Source organism: Eleutherodactylus coqui, chromosome 11 (assembly GCF_035609145.1).
Source record: "Eleutherodactylus coqui strain aEleCoq1 chromosome 11, aEleCoq1.hap1, whole genome shotgun sequence".
Classification (NCBI taxonomy): Eukaryota; Metazoa; Chordata; class Amphibia; order Anura; family Eleutherodactylidae; genus Eleutherodactylus; species Eleutherodactylus coqui.
The window spans coordinates 85,132,887-85,155,898 of NC_089847.1; the positions used below are offsets into that span (position 1 = coordinate 85,132,887).

Consider the following 23,012-nt stretch of genomic DNA (forward strand, 5'->3'; position numbering starts at 1 on the left):
CTGTGTGCCAAGAGACCAATCAGCCCAGTTAAACAGAAGTTAGTTTTATTTATTAGTAAGTCTTGCAGATATAGGCCATACTCAAGAACATCTATAGTGCCAGGGTTTTTAAAAACTACTCATTGCACTCACTCAATTCTCAGAAAGACTGTAGCATTTGCAGTTGACAAGACTTCTAGCACCGGTCAAAGCCCTTAGTTCTGTCTGATGAATGGAAGTGGTTAAAGGGAATGAATTAAGCGAGGGTCAGGGTGGTTCCCTTCCACAGTGCAAAACTTCAAGAAGCTCCTCTCATAACATGTGGAAAGTTATAGAGCATCTACTTAACCCACGTACAAAAAACCCTCAAAACCATGTGTATCTGGTGACCTTTATTAGTGACCACCCCAGATTATATAACTTTACATCTTATTTACATAAACATCCAAACTTTTCTACAGAACTGGGTACCTTTACAGTTACCAATTATAAACAACCCAACCAAGTCTGTCCTTTCCCAGACAGACAAAACGCCACGTGATAAGTGCTTGCAGCCTTGTGTATTGTCTTCAGTGTACGCCAAGAGGGAATGCTGCAGACATCAGTGCTAGAGATGCCAGTCCAACGCAGCACCACCTGGCTCCAGTCCAGCCAATGGCTCCTGAAACACTGAAGGAGAAGGAAGTAAGACAATGAGAAACAAATGTTTTGCCATAAGTCTAAACCTACACCCATAGCATTGCAGCATGTCCTGTTCTAGTGCGAGCCTTGCATGGACAGCATCCAAGCTGCCTGTCCCAAAGATCCATGTCATTCTCTGCAATGTGCATGTGCGCCAGCACAGAGAAGAAGACAACTGAGAGGTATGCAGGGGTTGCCACCAGAGCACAGGGTCTGGTTCCGCTGCAAGATCTCAAAGTTGGAATCTAACCTGGCCGTGTGCATTCGGCCTTAGATACAAGCTTTCTGCAACAAGTTACCTTCTGCTACAGATGTGGCAGTTTCACATGTAAGGGCATGTTCACACAGGGTCGAAATGCTGCAAGTTTTACGCATATAGAGCCTGCAGTATTTATAGTTCAAGCCATGTAGACAAAATTAAGTTTCTCACCATGGAATGGAAACATTCTGCATGCATGAAACCCACAGCAGAGTTGAAATATGTTGTGGATTTATTAATTTATGCTACCTTACATGTCAGTGTGGATTCCACCTCTTCAAGTGAGGGGTGAAGGTGGTTATTTGCAGACCCCACCCCCCATTGTTAAGGCTCCCCCCCCCCTCCCTTTTCTCCATTTCTAAAACACATGGGACAATTATCGTTCTGGTTGCTCAAAACCCCACGCTCCCACAAGGATTTAAACGATAGTCATCCTGTGTAAATGCATGCAGAAACTGAATGTCTGGATGAGAGTTGTCCAGTTTTAAGCATGCTTAAAGACCGAACACCCATCGTTCAGTGTATACAGCTGTTCAGTACTGGACATCTGCCGCTTAGTGACTGGAGAGTGGCGGGTGGAGAGCTGGGAAAGAACTCTCCTGCAGCTGTCCTAGCCCCCTGCTGGCCATGCTGTGAGTGATTCTCTCCTGTGTAACAGCACAGGAGCGAGTATATATGAGGACAAGTGTTGGGCATAGTGTGCCTGACACTTGTACTGTGTAAGAGAGCCTTTAGTCTATAGAAAAGTCAAAGAGCATTATGCATTCTATTGCATATGAACTTTTAAAAACAACTTACTGCTGATCTCATAAGATGATTCTGTGTCCAAAAACACATCAGAAGACAAGATGAAGAGGTCCTGGGGCCATGGTCCATTGGAAATGGAAGCAATCTTCTGCTCTGGTGAGGCACAATCATCTGTTCTTGTTTCAGACCGGCTGCTGGTCCTGCAGCAGAGTGCACAGCTGACAGGGGTGAAGCCCGGCCCACGTGGAAACAGCTCTTCCTCATGCCTGAGATAACTCCTTAGTGCCCCACTGTGGTGGATAGGACGTTCACGTGACCAGGCCCAGTGAGTAGGATCCTTAGACATCACCTATGAAGAACAACTCAAGTTCATAAGTTGTGAAGTACTCACATTAACCCCTTAAAGACAGAGTTTGTGCCTCAATGACCAACTAATTCTTCAGTTTCTCAGTCAAGTCAGTCTTTCCTAGAGCCATAGCTTTAATTTCTATCAGCCATATGAGGGCTTGTCTTGTGACATTGCATTTTTAATGATTTAGGGCTCATGTCCACGGGGAAAATAGGATTTAGGATCCGCAGCGGATTTCCTGCATGCGGATCCGCACCCCATAGGGATGCATTGACCACCCGCGGGTACATAAATACCCGCGGATCGTCAATAAAAGTGATTTTAAAAAAAATGGAGCATGAAAAAATCTGGACCATGCTCCATTTTCATGCGGGTCTCCCGCGGGGACGGCTCCCGCGGGCTTCTATTGAAGCCTATGGAAGCCGTCCGGATCCGCGGGAGACCTAAAATAGGAATTTAAAGCATTTACTCACCCGCAGCGGACCGCGAAGCTCTTCTCTTCCTCACGGCCGCATCTTCCTTGCTTCGGCTCGGCGGATGTGCCCGGCGCATGCGCGCGGCACGTCGACGACGTGCCGGCGACGTGCCGCCGGCGTCAGGAATTCATCCGCCGGCCGAAAATGAAGATCCGGCCGTGAGGAACAGCTGAGCTTCGTCGCCCGCGCCGGATAGGTAAATGCTTTTAAATTGCTATTTTCGGCGCTCATGTCCGCGGGGCAGGAGGGACCCGCTGCAGATTCTCCAGACTTTAAGGGCTAATGTCACCAGACTTTAAGGGCTAATGCCCAAGGATGGATCATCACTGTGAAATTTGCAGCCAGACACCCGCCATGAAATCTGCGATGTCCGTCCATAGACATGCCATGTTAAACGATTCTCCCCTGCCCATAAGCAGAAATGAACTGCGATTTTCCACTTGCGAGGGAGAATCACAGCATGTTCTAATTTGTGAGTAAAGTTGCAGACAGCTTTCATTAGTCAATGGAAGCAGTCTGTCCCATGAAACTTCCACTGTAAACACAGCAGATGTATCATGGGAACCGCCCCACTGCCCAGCACATTGGCCAAGATGCTGACGGTGGATCCAGAGAGGAGAGTACAGGGTCTTGGGGGAGAAGGGGGCATGCGCTGACTGATACTGCTGCAAGATTTAACAGTTGAAAAATCAGACCCACTTTCAGAGTGATGGAGCTCTGTAAGGGCTTGTCTTTTGGTCTAGAGGCAAAACTGAACAAGAGCTGCAGATCTGGCATGTACACTTTAACAGTACAGTGAATGATGTTAAAGTCTGTAGGCCAGTATTGTCAATTTTTTTTATTTTTTTTTTAAATGAGTTGCAAAAACTAAAGTTTATTTGCTGTATTTGAAGACTGCTGTGTGAGGTTTTGTGGGACAAGTTGTGCTTTAATGGTACTATTTGCTGGTCCATACAATGTTTTGATTGCTTCCTATTCTGCAAGGAGAGCTAAGCAAAACGTCACTTCTGCTCCCCCCCCCCCCCATGATGTGCACTGTCAGTTATGTACCAGCTTTTCTATGGTTATTACGAGTATGGCAATGCCAGATGTGATTTATTTTAATATAGAAATGGGGAAAGTTTTATTTTATACTTTAAGCTTTATTTTTGTCCCACTTTAAGACTTGAACATTGTTATTTTGTACCTTTTTATACGCCGCTATACTTCAGTATAGCAGTGTAATATAAAGCTTGGACAGAGGTTGAACCTCAAAGGCCACATTCAAGCCTCTGGGTGACATAGGAATCAGATTGCAGGGGTCTGATGGGCGATAGAGCCTTTGACATGCTTGCATTGACTGTGGCATGTAAAGGGTTAGAGAGCAGGGATCAGAGGTTTCTCCAGTCCCGGCTGTTTGAGCAAGTGCCAAGCTGTTATCCAGCTTGGGAGCTCTTGCTGAGTGACCCTGTGCCAGGCTTCTGATGCAGGGCTGTAGTGGTGACTGCATTAGAATAAAACCCCTTAGTAGTCCCTGTAATATAAATAAAATAAGTATGGGTGGTTGCAAACAGGTTAAGACTTCTACATTTAGGCACTTACCTCATCGCAGAACTTCCGACTCACAACTGCTCTGTAGTTCATTTTTCCCCAAAAAGTGAGTCGTAGCTGCAGAAACTGAGGATATAACTCACGCCAAGAGTCCCCCAAGGCCCATGGGAAGATCTCGTATTTATAGTCTTCTTCATCCTCTTCCATGTCGTTGGCCAAGTAACTGAAAAACAGGGAAATGCAAGTAGAGATTTTACTTTGCCCAGAGAAGCTAGTTTCTTTGCTCCAAGTGTATATAAAAGCAGCTACAGAACCAAGTTTAAGGGGCATGTACACATACAGGTCATGCTTGTTTTGTTAGATGAAACAGTTCTATAAAGGCATGGAGACAGGTTTTTAAAGTCCCAGGAATGGCCATATTGGAGATACTTTTTCTTTCCCATCTGTCTTCAGTAAAGTTATAAGACTGAGAACCAGGGACTGTATATGATGGGTGATAAGGTTCCAAGTGTTAACTGATGTTTGGAGCAATGGTCATGTATGTAAAGTCCTACTCTATTACATTTTTATGGGACTGCCATAGATGGTAGAGCACAAGCACTCATGGCCACAGAAGTTAATGGAACGGTAGTACACAGCCACTAATCCATGCATTAGAGGACACTATGACCCAGCAGGTGGACCCTCACTGACCGCTAAGCAATAGTTTGTTTTTTGAGAAAAACCCCCATAATGTAAAGCCCCCATTTACACAGATCATCATGCAAAATTTGTCAGAAACTGAAAGTTTGTGCCATCATTTTGCATTCGACAGTAATGGGCTAGTCAGTCCATTAGTAGCCAACTAGTTTCATTTGTATGTATTTAAAGAGCAGGTGGTCTGTTCTCCAAATACATTGCCACTGTATTATTCTCTAGCAGGACACTGGCAGAAAGAAGGTTATCAGTGCTGCCCATGGAGAACACTGCACGCAGTCCCCCTGATCAGGGACAGATTTTAAGCTGTGTTGAACTCTACGATGGACAAAGTGCACAACGGGCACACCTTTACATGCGATTATTGCTCAAAAGATGGCTTTTGGGCAATCATGTGTTAAGGGCCTTTACAGTTGTTCCAGTCTAGACAGCAAACATTAAAAGAAAGCTACAGAAAGTAGGAAATTCCTGCATTGCACTCTAGTGGCCAGCAAAAAAAAAAAGGCACACTAGAGCAGCGTTAACAGCCATCAAAAGCAGTTTAATAGCATACGGTTTAGGAAGCTTACAAGATTCTCATTTCTATAGGAAAGATTACACATTAACAGTTACTTTTCTATTGAACCCCATTCTGAAAGAGCATCTCAGCTGTAAGACCCAATGTCCAACCTCCTCAAAGTTAGGGTGACAGTGTTATTCACACCAGGACCCCATGCGTTTCCTTGTACTACAGTTGGGAATCAGATTTGGGCTCCACTCTGAGCAGTGAGGACAGTCTACTTGCAGGAGGGCTCAATATATGGATGTTGGAAACACCTGAGGTCTATTTAGGTTGTACCTTGTTCCTACAAGAGAAGCTCATACATTCACATAGAAGGTGAAGCCCTGAGCAAGAAGCCCACAATCCAGCAGTGAAGTCTGTCAATGTAAACGCTCTGCACGAGCGCTGATGACCTTAGTAGTGAAGTCGGCACTCATGCAGTCGTTTACCTGACCGTTGGCCCGTGTTAAAGGGCCATTACAGTCCTACAAGTCTATATGACTAATGTGTACAATGATTACTTACAGAGCAACAAAGAAGTTAATGGTGGAGTATTCACTGGGGTACAGGCATGCACGCTTAAAATACACCAAGACCATTGCAAGAAGATACTGTGGGTTAGAAGAGAAAAATGTTAGTTTGAGACTTCAAAACCAATGCACAACAGTTTCAGGGGTAGACTAGTGTTGCTAAGAAAAAAAAAAAAAAGAAAAAAAAGTCTGATTGGTGGAGCTGACACTCCTGAACCAGAGCTGGCACTCAATGCACCAATCACATCCATTCAATGAATGGCTGTGATTGGGAGCATCCAGTGCTGGCTGTGATTGGCTGAGCCTGCAGATACTCAATCTCAGCCAATCAGAGCAATCTCTTGCTGGAGGCAGCATCTTCAAACCCTGTCACTAGCAAAGATCCTGTCGGCGATGACAAGTGCCGGGAGAACAGTGGCAGGGACCCAGACAGCTCCAGCTGAGTATCCTCTCCTCCCTCCTACTGGTAGAGCACCCACCCCAACAGTAGGTCACGATGATGCAGCAGCCATATCTACCTTGTCTGAGATTCTTAAGCAGGCATCCATAGACAGGAACTGTTGAATCAGCTCATCTTCTGTAAAAGAAATCAATGGCACTTTTAAGAGTAATTGCCAAAAGCATGAGCACATCATTGCTGTAACTGCAGATAGAGAATACTGCACTGCTGACAGCTCTATGGAGGGGCTATGGAGCAGTTACAAAGCATATCCATGTCCATCAGTACTGCCAGCTTGTCCGAAGTACACATGCATGTGCCAAGTGGCCAGAACTCCCATGCTCCCTCAACTGAGTTGATCTGCCAGGCACAGCATTATCCTCATTGACAGCTGTCACATCAAAAGCTGTGCTGCAGCTCGAGACAGTGCCAAGGGCACCAAAGAAGTCATGCCCTTACAGCACTGGGGCAGTTGGCAGCTCAGATTAAGGCCGCCTGCAGATGGCTGGGTAGGATCCTGCTGCGAGAATTCTCGCAGCGGGATGCAGACCCGTGCCCCTGCAGAGGCCTGCGGCTCACCCACTCCTGGTGTCTCCGAAGCTCTAATATGCTGGCTGCCGCTCAGCCAGCGCATGCGCAGAGCGAATCTGGCGGCTCTTCACTGACATTTGTGTGGGCCTCTGAGAGTCCCGTACAGAAATAGGACATGCTGCGATTTGTTTTCCACATTGACAAATCGCGGCTGTCTGCCTAGGATTGTGTTTCCTAATGCAATCCTATGGTAGCAGCCACTGGCGGAAATCCTGCTGCAGAATTTCTGCCCGTGTGCAGGGGGCCTGAGGGCACACAGCAGAGACAGATTCCACATGCAGAATCCCTCAACGGAATACTGCCCTGGCATCAGCAGCTGCATGTACCCGCTTTCTTTGGTTTTCATCTGGACTGCGAATGGTCTGCACAGCGAGCCATCAGGCATGCGCAGTACAGATTTTATTTTTTGCACTCCTGCTTTCCCAGCGTCATTGCCTAGCGATAATGTGGAATCCATACCCTTCATGCAATATCATTAACTTTAATAGAAGCAGTCTGTGGGGGGGGGGGGGGGGGGGGGAACGCATGCTGCGATTTTTCCTCCGCTTGTGGAAACCGCTGTTGGCCTCCACAAGTGTGCAGGAATAGATTTCAACGGTGCAGACACCGACTGCAGATCCGAGGCATATTATCTGGCTGTGAGCAGGAGCCCTAAGAATAAGAATTATTGTCCTGGAGTGTAAACCAGCTAGGCTGTAGAACTGCTCCACAACCCCTTAGAGCTGTCAGGTTTTTTGTTTTTCCCTCTAATTACAGGCAGCTCTGTCAACTAATATGGAAAGACAGCCATGACCCCCACCCTCCCCCACCCTTGGAGAGGCATTAACATCTCCAGTCAGATAGAGGGTGCCACAAATAATATGCATTTAGGCCAATACACATTAACTGCGAGTCAGTAGAGCCCGTCATACCTTGACCAGACATAGAATGCATTTCATCCCACATGTTTTGTAGTGTCATAAGCAATCCCGTGACATCCTCCATCCCCTGGACCCGTCATCAGTGTGTGCCCGGTCTTACCTAGGAGCCTGTAAAATGCCTGGCACTCTTGAGGTTGGAGATTCAAAGCATTCGCCATCTTGGATCTGGTTACTGGAGCCTCTCTCTCAGGGATTCGCGGCTTGCGCGCTCCAACAACCCTAGCGTTCTGATGCCCCCTCACGATGCCTTGCTTCGCCACGCTGCCGGCAGTTGCTGCGGCCCGAGGAGCAATTCGCACGTGTCTCATTGTGAAGGGGAAGTGGGACAGGCTTAAGGGTTGATCTGTAGAGAAGCAATAGAGAGTTCAAGAGTCATCCAACAGGACTACAAGTAACAGTAGACACCAAGACATCAAACCGACCTCGTAGATCGTTATTCACTATTTCATTAAGATGACCCAGCCAGCCTTTGGTTTAAGTCACTCCAACAAAATCTTATCGCCCTCCTGTGCTGTTGATAAGAGCGCCTACTAGGGCAGTCAGGGTACCTTTACATGGGGCGATTGACCAACCCCCCCCCCCCCCCCCAAAAAAAAACAAACCACAAGTCACCATCTATTCATTCCTATGAAATCCACAATCTTGAGTCTCCTAGGAACAAGTAGAGACTTCTGGTCCATGCAGAAGATGCCATCCGGTCAGTGGAGGTCATGGGAGAGCTGCAATTGGCTACCTCTATAGACAAAGCAGCAGTGGTTACACAATGTGAGCTCTCCATTCACCCAGGGGACTCCAGAACGACCACTCTTAACAGGTAGGACCCCCAGCAATCATTTGTTACCTATGCTGTGCATGGGCTAAGTGATTTTTGTGGGATAGTCCCAATAAAGTCAGTTCTCATGAAACGCAGATAGTTTGACAATCTGAAGAAAGCTTACAGTGCTACAGCTGCCAAGGTCCCAGTGTCCAGCCATCAGCTTTTTCCCCCCCTTCAGTGTGGTAGGAAAACTAGAGAAACCCACCACGTCTCCCTGCGCTGCATGTCCTCTTCAGCTATGGACACTAGACCCACAGACATTACCTTTAGCTCCAGCAAAAGCCAACTGATGTCCATGGACCCGAGCTAATCAAGTCGATAAGGCAAGCGCCACGTCCATCCCAGGTCAATGCAGTGACCCATATGGTTGGACTTCCACAGCTACAGACAAGTATTATGTCACAGCTCATCTGTAGAGTCAGCCATGGAGGTAAGGCATTACAGATCTCAGCGGAGGGGCCAGGGTCTTCATGCAACCCTCTGGTTTCAGGACAAGCTTCTGTTCTGGGCCCAGAGGATGGAGGAGATACATTACCTGTACATGATGATGTTCTTAGACATCCCTCTGGTTGCAGGTTCCACTTTCTAACTACGCCATGCACTGCTGTGATTGGCCGGCATTGATCACATGAGCAACGCCAACAAATCACAGCAGCTGTAGTGCATTGTTAATAAAACTAGCAATACATTGGTAATTAGGTAGTATGAAGATGAGTGGCAATCTGGACAACGCAACTCAAACAGCACCCAGAACAGACTGCCAAGACGACCACCTACAGGTAATACACCCCTCCACCCTTTAACCCCTTAGCGAAAGCCAATACTTACTAACCTCACTAATGGGCTTTAGAAACGGCACATTCATCTTTTGAGGCAGTGGCTTAGCTGACTGCCAGCCTCCTGCTCCAACTGCCAGGAGCAGGGGAACCTCAGATCCTAGCAGCTTAACCGCTTCATGCCATAATCAATAGCCACTGCAGCACGCAAGGCATTTGATGGAAAGGGGTGGGGCAGGGCCTCCTGTCACCCACAAGCACCCCACAATATGATGACAAGCCATTAGCACTTTCCAATCCACTGTGACACCTGTTGTGGAAGGGGCCTCAGGCATGTCATACTGCAGTACTGGCTCTAGCCAGCAGATGGCACCATTGTAAAATGGCAGAAAGAAAGCCCCCTAAGAAACCCTGAACCTAAAATTGAATTGCAGAGAGTTAGTGTTCCCATGTCAGCCAGAGGCTTATCAGGACTGTCTTCATGTAACTCAGCCAGTTAGAGGCTAATAAGCAGATGTCATAGTACAACGCACTCCATAAGTAGTTCAGTGTACTATCCTAGCGATCCTCAAGAGACCAGAAGTAGATTTGGGGGGGGGGGGGGGGGGGGGGGGGGGGGGGGGGGAGGGAGAGGAGAAGAATGCAATATTCCCTCATAGTGAATGCCATGAAAATACATGTAAAGTTAAAAAGTCAGTGTACAAAGTCACTCATACCCAAAACTGCACCACTGAAAACTACAACTTCCCCCACATCCCAGTTAGCAGCCTAAAATGCTCTTAGAATGATGATTTAGCTTCCCTTCTCATGCAAAAATCTTATTGCATAAAAATAATAAAAGAGGCTCTCCATAAGCCTAGTATCACTGCGATATGGATCCAGAGAACGTATTCTTACTGAAGGCTGCAGTCCCAATCAGAACAGGTGGAGAGCCAAGCAGGTTCAGTTTGCACCCCCCCCCCCCCCAAAGAAAGGGAGACAAAAAAAAGTTAGGTCTAGTCCCACGAAGCCCCCATACAGCCATTGTAACAAGTTCCGCCCTCGCGACACAGGGACAGTCGACTGATTCTTAGGACAGAGCTAGGCCGGCGACTAGTCGGGATGTGTTGGCGCTCAGCACGGAGGGCCCGCACCATGCAGTGAATACAGGCAGCGACGTACTTTCCATACCCAAGAGGTCCGACTACAGGAGGCGTTACACGGGAGAGGTCTGTGGAGGCGGCCGCTTACTGAGCAGCAGGGCCGTCCGTACATCAGGCTCCTAGTGAAAGCTCCGCCTCTAGCGGATCGTAGACATACTGCAGCTTGTGGGCGGGACCCAAGAGGCGCCTCTCCTAGCGCTGCGCGGCAATTACCTTCCCGCCTCAGCACACGATGGAGGGGAAGCGGGGCGCTGTCGGGTTCAGCCAAGAGGAGGACACAGGACGGCGCTACTGACCTGAGCAGAGGGAGTAACCAGCTGACGGCGGCTTTGTAGCCCAACAACCCTGGCTATAAGCAGGCGGGATGAGGATTCTACCAGGTGCAGCGGCTCTTATACTCCGCCCAGCAGCATCCAATCACTTCCCGCGCAGCTGGAGCGTGGGGGCGTGGCTGCGGGTTCCGGCAGGCGTTGTGGGGGCGTGGCTGCGGGTTCCATCAGGTGTGGGGGCGGCATATTAAGATCTTCATCAGCACTTGTAAATCATCCAAGCCAAACAACCAATCAGCTTGAATCAGCCAACCCAAACAACCAATCAGGTTGCTGGAATTGCTGAATAGGGCAGAAGTGCTGATGAAGATGTTAATATGTGTGGGGTCCGGCTGCGGGTTCCATCAGCTGTTGTGGCTTCTCCTGCTTCCAGTCACTTAGAGGCTCAGAACCGCCTCAGTAATAAGCCTGGGTTCACACGGGACGGATTTCCAGCGGAATTCTTGCAGATTAGCCGCACCGAAAATCCGTGAGAATTCTGCAGGAAAACCTCAACTGCGGGTTTTGGAGACGTTTCACCGCCTGCATTTCCGCTGCGGCTGTCTCTCGCCATATAGAGAAGAGAGGCCGCTGCGGAAAAAAAATTGACATGCTGCGTATTTTTGCAAAATCTCATTCACTTTGCTGGTGAATTCCAGGATTAGGTTCCGCAGGAAATCCGCCCATGTAAACCTAGCCTATGGGTTCTGTAGTGTCCTCACACATGAGCTGCAGCCAGTAATGTCTGCCAGTACAACCACTATATTGTAGACCTGCGACAAGTCCATGTAAGGGCTCCCGTAGGCGCTCCTTCACACGGCCGTCCCGTAGGCGCTCCTTTACATGGCCGTCCCGTAGGGGCTCCTTTACACGGCCGTCCCGTAGGGGCTCCTTTACACGGCCATCCCGTAGGGGCTCCTTCACACGGCCGTCCCGTAGGGGCTCCTTCACACGGCCGTCCCGTAGGGGCTCCTTCACACGGCCGTCCCGTAGGGGCTCGCTTATACGGCCATCCTGTAGGGCCTTGTCGACACATATTGCGTATTTCGGTTTGGGAATACGCGGCATATTCGCAGCCTGAACTCTGCTGCTTCCCCCGTAGCTCTGACAATCGGCTGTTTTGGTTGTTTTTACACCCTCATATACGCAGCATATTTACACGCCTAAAAACCACCCACAAAATCCCACTGATTTCTTGCGTAAATACGCTTTCCTTCATATTTACTGTGTATCTCCGCATGCCCAATCACTTCTGAATAGGCTATTGTGGCGCGTCGTACACACCAAGATAGGGCATGCTGCCATTTTTATTCATGCGACCGAAAGTCGTGTGAAATATACGCAGCTGTGAATGAACCCATTGAAAAGCGTATATTCGTACGCATTTCGTACACGCAAAAAAAATGCTCAGTATTCTCTATTTTCCTGCAAAAAATAGCGCATGTTGAACTAATTAACTTAGTTGTCCATGCCAATAAATGGGCGCAGGCTTGCGCATTTTTTCTTAGCAGAACGTACGTGCGCAGAAAGTACAGTAAAACACTTGTGCGTGCAAATACGCGGTGCAAGTGTGCACATAAATGCGCTTACGTCTGTTTGACACCGGCTCATGTCCACCGGCGCGTTTTCATTGTGTATTACACTTGCCGCCCATATGCGGTCTCTTACGCGGACTGGTAAGACGGCGCATGATACGCACAGCGTTCTACCCAGACGCCCGTGGACACGAGCCCTTAAGGCCACTCTCACATGATCATATGTACAAACACAGCGTCTTTTACGCAGCATTTTACTGCGTGCAGAGCTGCGTTTTGTACGTGTTTGGCCACTCGCGCACCTGCGCTTATTACCGCGGCGTTCATTGACTTCAATGGGGCCTCACAGACATGCTCTGATCGTGGCATTTCCTATTTTACTGCGTTTAGCTCACCTCATCACCCAGCACAATAATGAGGTGCGCTAAATCCCGCTGTCCAAAAACGAAAATCAAATCATGGCAAAGCGCCTCAATCGAAATTGCGTCGTTTTGACGGCCGCATGTGTGAGAGTGGCCTTTGCCTGTGTTTTTACTGTGTATTTTTGCGCAGTAAATACGCAGATAATCAAGATGATGATGATGATGATAATGTCACTTTTTTTCCCCGGTCCCCCTGGTGAAATAACCTACGTAAAAAATTAAGTAAATCGCAGCATTATGTGCGCAATTGCGTATTTATTGTGTTTTTATGCACCCCATTCATTTCAATCAGTGATTTATGCATGAAATACACGCTAAAACACCGAAGACAGGACATGCTGCGTGTGATTTTGCGGAAAATACAGCGCAAATACACTAGTGTGAGAGGCCCCATCAGGGGTTTAGCGCTACGTATTTCATGCATGGGAAAGACGCGTGTAATACACAACAAAGAAACGCTTGTATAAGAGCGACCCATGGCTACCGACACACGGATAATCGCAATATCTGACCGCGAAACTCAGCCCAATATCGCGCTCGCCAATTACTGGTGGATATGACTCCATTTTAAAGATGCCTGTGTGCATCTTGCAACGCACAAATCTCGCAAGTTTCTTGGCTGCGTGAAACTGGCCCAAGGGTGTGTTCACAAGTGCAATTTTAGGCCGATGCCACATGAGTGTATTTGCGCAACGTTTTGCACGCAGAATGTACGGTGAACAGAACCTATTGATTTCAGTGGGTTCGTTCACGTAAGTGTATTTTGGGAGCGCATTTCGTTTGCGCAAAAAACTATACAACATGCTCTAGTTTCCTACGCATTTTTGCGCAAAAATAGCATATATTGAGCTAATTAACTTAATTGCCCATTTCAGCGAGTGGGAGTGTGCTTGCGTGCTTAATTGCTCAAATAAATGCACACGATTTGCTCGCCCATAAAGTACAGTAAAACACAGATGTGCGCGACAATATGCCATGCCCATTGTGCAAATCCGCGGCGGTTGCTGTGGTTCCGAAACGCCAATAGTGAACATAGCCTTAGGCCGGCCTCAGACTATGGCATTTTAGCTTTAGATTTAAAGTGTATTTCGGGGACCGCGATGCACAACTAATAGTGTAAAACTAATTATCTATAAATATGGCGGTATTTCTTACGTCCATTTTTGAAAACGCAGAATGCTGCGGAAAAAAGTGCTGAAAATCCTTGTGGAAATTGACCCGTGCAGCAGATGTTGGATGAGCAGCATGTCAATGGTAGCACCAGATCTTTGGCGCAGATTACACCTCTTCCACCAAATAGTGGGGATTTTGACGCAGACTTTGCGCTGCAGATCGGTTTCGTAATGTCTGCTGTGCGCATTCAGCATAAAATTCCTGGACATGTAGCCGTAGGCCAGCTTCACACGGCCGAAAAAAACTCAAACAAGGATAGTTGGTTGCAAGACGCATAAATCTCGCACGAATATGAATTCCATTCATTTGAATGGAGTCGTATACATGAGCGATGCGGGAAAATTCATGGCATGTTCTATCTCTGCGCATGTTCCTCGGAACGCGTCCGCCATTGTTCCTAATGGGACAATAAAACACATGTAAGAAACACTCGCCGATCCTCTTCTAATAGAAGGAGGTTTGCCCAGAAAATGCCTCGCATTACCATGAAAACAGACGTTGGCGAGCGCGATATCGGGCGGAGTCTCTGGGGCCGATATCATGCTAACCGTGTGTAGATAGCCTTGGGGGCCTTTCACACTGGACAGAATTTGCTGTCATGCAGAACATTCCTGCACCAAAATCTGCATGTCAGAAAATCCACAGAACTGAAATTGGCTTCATTCTGCCAGCAGTTATGCATCAAAATCTTCATTTTGTTGTGTAACAATTCCCATATGACAGGTCCCCTAGACCCCCTTCACACGAGCGTATGCGTATTTATGCAAGCATGCATGTAGTGTTTTTGCGGAATAATTGATGCCTTTATGCACGCGCAGCAGCGTATTTTACTGCACTTTTTGCGCTCGCAAGGCATGCTCATTTGCGTGTGGCAAATAAAGATACACTGATTGAAAAGGCTAATTAAGGCCCATTTAGACCCAAGTATTCTTGCTCAAAATTGCTCAAAGCCGTCTTTTTAGCGATAACCGAGTTTCATGCACGAGTCGTTCCTCGCTCGATTCTACCTTTCTTGAATTGAGCGATGAACTCTGATCAATGGCGCAGGCTGTTATTACAGTCGGCAGCGCTGATAAGATTCTTTCAGCTCGCGAGCTGTAATCGCGGAGAACAATTCAGCTGTTTGCTTATGCAAAACAGCTGTCTTGTTTGCCAAGTGATAGCGGCAGTGTCCCGCTCCACCTGCATAGCTCTTATATAGCTACTTAGCTACTACTACAGACTATGCAAAGATGATCGCTCAAAACTGTCACTCAAACTGTCGTTGAAGCGACTTTCGAGCGATCGTCTGTCCGTGTAAATGGGGTCTTAATGACTTCCAGATGTGTTCTTTTTCCAGTGGAATAAGACCCCATTTACACTGACAGATGATCGCTCAAAAGTCGCGCAAATGACAATTTAAGTGACAGTTTTGAGTGAGCATCTTTGCATAGTCTATAAAAGCTAAGTAGCTACTTAAGAGCTATGCAGGCAGAGCGGGACGCCGCCGCTATCACTCAGCAAACAATATAGCTGTTTTGCATAAGCAAACGGCTGTGCTGTTCTCCGCGATTACAGCTCGTGTCCTGCTGTGAACTACTAGCGGGACGCGAGCTGAAAGAATCTTATCAGCGCTGCCAACTGTGATAACAGTCGGCACCGCTGATAAGAGTTCATCGCTCAACTCAAGAAAACTAGAATTGAGCGAGGAAGAACTCGTGCACGAAAACTGCAAAATGTTCTTGCATTTAGACGCAACGGTTTTAACTCAAAAGATGGCTTTCAGCGAATTTTGAGCAAGAATCTTTGGGTCTACATGGGCCTTAACACAGTGTTTCACGCATCTCAGTGCGTACTGATTTCTATGGGGACTTCCGATGCACAAATACACAAAAATAGAGCTATGGTAGTTGCCACACACATAGCGGTCACACATTTGGGCTGAGGTAGTAATTATTCCCCCACCTGACTTGGGTCCATAATGCTTCACTATGCAATTGGTATTCAATCTGTTTTGTGAATAGTGTGACTGGGTCGGCTACCGACTCACCTTCAGTGACTTCTGCCATGTTCCCCCTACAGGTTTGTGATACTTGGCCTGTCGCCAGTTGGGTGCAGTTATATATTGTAGTTACGATTAGCTGTTTTCTCTGTTGGCCATGAACTCTCTACTCACGGTTATTACTCCTACCGGAGATACCGATTTCTGTGTGTTGCCAATCAAGATAACCCTCCCATCGCAGGTTGCTTTATCTGTTCTATGTCCCTTATTTCTTTGCGCTGACTACCTAATGAGATATAATGTTTGCTTTTCTCTGTCCGATCAAGGAACAGTTGGCACTGCATTGGCATGTCCCCTCTCATCGGTGACCCCCGGAGGACCATCTGAGCAAAAACATCATCAAACTCAAAGCACATAACTACTTTTTTGATAATTTTCTGGTTTTATGTTCCCTTTCATCTGTTGACATTGGACCTATATCCTGATCTGACCACGCCCCCATTGTCCTCACCCTCCATTAGTCTTCGACCTGTGTATGTCACAGGTAAGTAAAAGAATCCCTTTTGTCCAATGTCTTCAGATTGACTTTCAGGACATCAGCGCCATCACTATCCACCTTATGGGAGGCACATAAAACAGTTTTTCGTGGCTACTGTATTTCTGTGGCATCTAAACTACAAAAGGATGTCGCATTTTGTTACCTGTGGGTAAGAACTCTGCACCCTTCAGATACGTCTTAGCCATCGCCCCGCCAAGTCTGTTCTTAAATGTGTAATAGATCTGAGATCCCAATTAAAGGCCTGACCTCCTCCAAAGTAGAGAAACTAATCTGCTAATCTGCTTTTAGCATGATAATTTACGGACAAAACTGCCCATCTTCCCCTTATGGTCTCAGAGACCCATCAGGTAGACTCCTTTACAAGTCTGCCAAATTAACTCAATTGTTTCATGATTATTTTACCTCTTTATATTCTCTTCCAAGTACTCCTCCTAAAGGCCCAGTGGCTAGGGTTCGACGCCTGGATGCCTATTTATCCTTATGTCCACTCCTACATTACCTCCAGAAGCAATAACCCATTTTGGTCAAGATGTTGCTGTAGAGGAACTGGAGGAAACTCTTAAGGAGCTACCAGAGGGAAAACCACCTTACTTACCTATACTATAAGACCTTGTCTGATATTGTGGTGCCCCATATGATTCCCTTTTTTAACTACTTCCTTCAAGGAAGCCCCATAGCTGCAGCACTCATTGGTTTACTATCTGGGTTATGTCTGGAAAAGTATCTCTTTGTATGTCATGTGACCTTGTTTTATATATGTGGATGCAAGGTGCACGAGTGTGTGGATTCCTAGCCATCTGTCCTTTGGAGGAGTTGTCATTATGGGAGTCCGGTCTGCACACAGACACCTTCATAGAATGGTAGAGTTGGAAGGGACCTCCAGGGTCATCGGGTCCAACCCCCTGCACAGTGCAGGATTCACTAAATCATCCCAGATAGATATTTGTCCAGTGTTTTAAGTCTGTGTGTAGTGGATATGGAAGAGGCTGAGAGGACCCCCTTCTTCTTTTCTGTATGGAGGAGTAAGAGAGTGAAAAGCTGCAAGAAGTGCGAGTTCCCACTGTGCAGGGTGGGGTGCAAATCTACTACTCCATGAGTGTGTACCGGTAGAGAGTCGGTTAGTGTTCGTGAGAAGTTGTCCGGGACCAGGGATCCACAGATAACTAGGCCTGTATAAGTCACTCTGTCCTCCCGTGTTTCCTCCCTGTCTCATCACGTGTTCTCCTGCACTACCTAAACATCCAATGGATGTCATGTGTGGACTGTATTGGATTCCATTTCAAGTTGTGTTTAAGTAAACTGCTTAACCGACCGTTCCCGGTTCTTTCTTTAACCCTTAATCCTGCATGTGGACTCTTTATCCTGGCATCGAGAGATTACCGCGGAGCCTGCCCTCAGCCCCTTGGACGTTTTCATGGTAACTCTCTGGGTGGGAGATGGTAGTGCCACCGTGACAAGGCCTACAACTAAACCCCACTGTCTCCTAGGCTTGGGACCATTCCTCGGACGCTGCACTGGCATGGACCTGCAAAGAGCTCCCGGTATGTACTCCATAAAGAAAATCAGTATAACATCCTAATGTTACCATATTCCCTCCCTACTTCATAAATTTAACCACAATGTCCCAGATTCCGGTTGGAGATATCCCATAGTGGTTCTCTCTAGCATGTCTATTCTGGGAGAGCGCTCTACTGGAACCTTTGTGTCATTTAGTACACACTTTTTGGTAATAGATATTTTCCATAGGTATCTCTATAGATCCCTTGATTTACATGCTAAATGTAGCTTCAATGCATCACCAAAAATGGGTGCTGAGCTGCTCTTTCATATCCTAATAGTGGCTGAACGCAATTTTGAAAATAATAAGCACCACCATCACTAATGGACCTCTTACACAAAGATAAAAGATGTTGGTTCCCTGGAATACCTCACCTGCTATATTCACAATGTCTTAGACAAGTTCTATGATGTCTGGTTTCCATGGGACTTATTACAGTCAGAATATAGGCCTTAGGCCTCTTTCACATGGGCGAAAACGAGATCGCCACAAGAAAATCGCATTTGTGTTCCCGCTATTTCTGTGCTATATTGCTGCATTATCTTGGGGCGATATCGCAATTGAGTTGAGCTACAAAGTCACAAGACTGTGTAGCGCTCTTTTGCCGGGATTTTCGGGGGTGGAGGTGAAGGGTGCTTGAAATATAAGCCCTACCCTGAAAAAAAGCTCTAGGTGCATTTAAAAAAACAATGCATTACCTAACAGGCACTGTCTGCTCCGCCACACTTCTCCCCCTGAAGCTGTGTCACACTTGTCTGCAATCTTCAGACATCGCTTGCTGGTTAGGAGGTTCATAAATCCCGCCTCCATGAAGCGCTGGCTCTGATTGGTTCATTGAGCGTTGCATTGATTGGCTGAGCTGCGGCGCTGGAAAACCAATCAGACCCAGTGCTTCCTGGAGGTGGGATTTGTGAACCCCCTGACCATAAAGTTGCATTGCACCGCACGAATACCTTGATTTCGTGCGATGCAACCCAAAGGAAGGCTCCATACGGAAACATCAGCAACAAAACATTGCAAATTGCGGCAATATTCAGCATGCTGTAATTTTTTTCTCTCGCAATGTAGCAGCCCATAGAACATAGCTTATGTAAAGGAACCCATTGAAAAGCATGGGCTTCACATACATGCGCTCTGTAGTGCTGTCGAATTGCGAGAAAATCATGCAATTTTGTCACTCATGTGAAATCGGCCCTAATGTTCCAGTGAAAACTTGCTATTTTCACCTCCTGATTCATAAAAGGACTTTTCTCTCTATTTCATGGAGTGTTTCCGTCCTTGTTATGACTTCTATATTTTACTAGTTGATATACCTGGCTTTGCCTAGTTAATTTGATACAGGTGTGTATGTGCTGTTCGCACTGAAAATTTTATGAAGTCAAGGTTACTTTAGAGAAACTGAGGAATAAAATATGTATACACAAAGACGAGCGTTAGATTCTCCTCAGGCTGCATGTACCAATGTCCCTCTGCAGAATGTGCCACCCTCCCACTCTCCTCATTTATGACCTAAAGAATGCTCGCACCAAATTTCATACTTGTAGGACACCAGGAAGTTACATTACATTGGAGTGCACTTACTTTTGCAATTCGCATTGAATAATTGAGTTGTGACTAGAGATGAGCGAGCGTACTCGGAAAAGCACTACTCGCTCGAGTAATTTGCTTTATCCGAGTATCACTGTGCTCGGGTCTGAAGATTCGGGTGCCGGCACGGAGCGGGGAGCTGCAGGGGAGAGCGGGGAGGAACGGAGGTAAGATCTTTCTCTCCCTCTCTCCCGCCCGCTCTCCCCTGCTCCCCGCTGCGACTCACCTGTCAGCCGCAGCGGCACCCGAATCTTCAGACCCGAGCACAGCGATACTCGGATAAAGCACATTACTCGAGCGAGTAGTGCTTTTCCGAGTACGCTCGCTCATCTCTAGTTGTGACCCCTTTATTTTCCTATTTAGGACGTAAAGAATGCTCCTGCCAAGTTTCACGCTTGTACAACATCGGGAAGTTAGATAATTAGATTAGGTACATTACACAGGGGGGCCAATACTTTTGTACTTAGCATTGAATAATCAAGTTGCAATCCAAATTTCATGTTTGTACAACAGCGGGAAGTTAGAGAATTGTGGCAAGTCATTGAGCGTTTTCACCATATATGCACACCCTGTTTCCCTGAAAAAAAGACATACCCTGAAAATAAGACATAGCATGATTTTCTGGAATATTTGAGGATGCAAAATGATTTTTCAGGCTTTTTGAGGATGCTTGAAATATAAGCCCTACTGCAAAATTAAGCCCTGCTAACAGTTAATTTAAAAAGTCAATTTAAACATTGTCCAGGCAGCTATACATGTAAAAAAGTTAAACCTTTTTGAACAAAAATTAATATAAGACACTGTCTTATTTTTGGGGAAACACGGTATATATATAATTTTTATTTTTATTTTTTTTCAAAGTTCCTTAGTTTTTTTTTGTAAATTCTGTTTTAGAACAGATACTATTAGCATTTTTCATACCGTCCCAGTTCCTTCGTTTTTTTTTTACACTGACACAGTTTATCTTTCTTGGTGCTCTATTCTCTCTTTCATTTTGTTTTTTGTATCACAATTTTTTCAATGGCCTTTATTACCCGTCCTCTGCTGACGCCCCGCCATGGTCCCTGTGTATATTCAGTTGGCGCGGTTGTGGTGCAGTTTTTCGCTGCAGGATCAAGAAACCGCACATGGCTTTACCACTGATCGCCTAAATTCATAGATTTCACTTGTGCCAGCTGCAAAGCCACAGCAATTGGTAAACCGCATATATTTTTCCGTTGTATGGTTCTCCACCACGTAGGAAAAACTGCAGCATGACTGCAGCGTCTATATATATATATATATATATATATATATATATATATATATCCTACAGTAGTATATTACAGTGGCTGATTATTTTTAACCCCTTAATGCCACAGGACGTAAGTTTACGTCTTGGCTGGGGGACAATTAACACAACAGAATGTAAACTTTGGTCGATCGCTTTCATATGCCCCTGTGTACTGATGCATTGTAAACCAATGCATCAGAGGGGCAGCTTATATCGGCCGGGCATGAAAACCCGTTTGATATACGCACTTGTGAATAAGCCCTTATGCCGTATGATAATGCTGTAAAATAAAGCCAAGAAACAATGACAGAATTAATGTTTTTTCTTTCTGTCCTCCAAAAAAAATTAACAAAAGTTTTACAATCCATCATATGTACCCAAAAATGGTACAAAAAATCCTACATTTCGCCGCATGAGAAGCAAGCCCCCAAATGGCGGTGTCCATGTAAAAATAAAACAGTTATGGGTGTAGAAAACCTGAGATGACAATTCCCAACCGAAATAGGCCATGTACTTAAGGGGTTAACCGTATGTTAATCAGTGTCTTAATGCCTCAGCGCTGCAGGGCATAGATTTACGTCCTGCAGCGTCAGGGTATGTAGGAAGGGAAATTGCGTAACAATCTCCAATCATACAACACGGGCGCTGGCTGTTTCTCACAGCCGTCACCCAGCGGCAGCAGCTGTTAACCCTTTAAATGCTGCTGTCAATTCTGACAGCGGCATTTAAATCCCCCAAACAATAAAATCGCAGGGAGCCGTGCGGGTGTCATGGCAGACGGGGGCGTTCTAAAAGGCCCCAGGGCTGTCATGGAAGACTGCCTATCAAGCCATTCCCAGTGCACTGCTCCCGGCTCTTCCAGCCTCCTCCCCCCGGCAGAGAGGGACGCAGTATATCGGCCGGCGTGAATACCCGGACGATATACGGTCGTCTGAATGCACCCTAACGCATTATTTACCCCGCGCGATGAGCGTCGTCAGAAAAAAAAATGCGCTTTTTTTGGTCCCCCTGTTCTCAAGAAAAAATGCAATAAAAAGAGATCAAAAAGTCGAATGTATTCCAACGGAAACTCCTGGACGTCTCGCAAAAACCGAGCCCTTGCACAAGTGTGTCGACGGATAAATAAAAAAGTTGGTGTGCGCAGAAGATGGCGGCAGAAAATAATTTTAAAAAATTAAATATCTTTGAAAAAAAAAAAAAGGACTACAGCAAAAAACAAAAAAAACCTACAGTATATGGCTGCCTGCAGACGAGCGGGTCGGATCCGGCAGCGAGAATTCTCGCCGCGGGACCCGACCCGAGAGCCTGCAGAGACGAGCGCGTACTCGCCTGCGCCTGGCGGCCCCGGCTCTTTCATGTGCCGGCTGCCACGCAGCCGGCGCATGCGCAGACCGGAGCCGGCGGCCGGGTGAGTGCGAGCCCCGCACAAAAATAGGACATGCCGCGGTTTGTTTGCCGCGCGAGATTTCGCGCGGCCAAACCGCGGCCGTCTGCATAGGAGTGCGTATTGTAATGCACTCCTATGCAAACTTTCAGTGGCGGAAATCCCGCGGGAAATACCGCCGCGGGATTTCCGCCCGTGTGCAGGCGGCCTATGTTTGGTATCGTAGTAAGCGTACCGACCCATAGAATAAAATTATCATGTGATTTGTGTTGCGGTTTGTGCGCCGTAGAAAGAAGACGCACTGAAAGATGGTGGAATTTAAGTTTTTTTATTTTGCTCCACTTAGAATTTTTTAAAAGTTTTTCAGTACATTATATGGTACATTAAAAAGCACCATTGAAAAATACTCGTTCCGCAAAAAACAAGCCCTCATACAGCGACATTGATAAATAAATAAAGGAGTTACGATTTTTTAAAAGGATGGAGGAAAAAACGAAAATGGGGGAAAAAAGGGCCGTGTCATGAAGGGGTTAACTATATGTTACCCGTGTATTTCTTAGAGTTACTGACTACATTGTCAGCGACCCGACAACATCACCGAATACTGTAAACCGCCGTAACATGACACATTCCGTACAGTTTGGGCATCATAAGCCTCTTTTTCTGCTTAGCAACCAGTGAAAACCTGCCCTCGCCCATTGGTCCGCGTCAGCTTCTCCAGCCTCTATCTTTTTTCTTATTGGCGCAGCTATTCCCAAG

The 23,012-nt window shown here is 46.6% G+C and overlaps 1 protein-coding gene across 2 annotated transcripts; it reads right to left on the reverse strand.

The window, feature by feature from the left end:
* Nucleotides 1-370: 370 nt before the first annotated feature.
* Nucleotides 371-10,837, reverse strand: SPDYC (speedy/RINGO cell cycle regulator family member C). 2 transcript variants are annotated; one of them, XM_066582898.1, is made up of 7 exons: nucleotides 10,770-10,837; nucleotides 7,839-8,081; nucleotides 6,307-6,365; nucleotides 5,784-5,869; nucleotides 4,073-4,244; nucleotides 1,718-2,015; nucleotides 371-648 (listed from the first exon to the last, which is right to left on the reverse strand). In XM_066582898.1, exons 2-7 carry the CDS (start codon nucleotides 8,044-8,046, stop codon nucleotides 587-589), a joined length of 885 nt encoding a protein of 294 aa, XP_066438995.1. In that variant the 5' UTR covers nucleotides 8,047-8,081; nucleotides 10,770-10,837; the 3' UTR covers nucleotides 371-586. The 2 variants fall into 2 exon arrangements, with proteins under 2 accessions (XP_066438995.1, XP_066438994.1); XM_066582897.1 differs by lacking the exon at nucleotides 10,770-10,837 and adding an exon at nucleotides 10,493-10,547.
* Nucleotides 10,838-23,012: the final 12,175 nt, after the last annotated feature.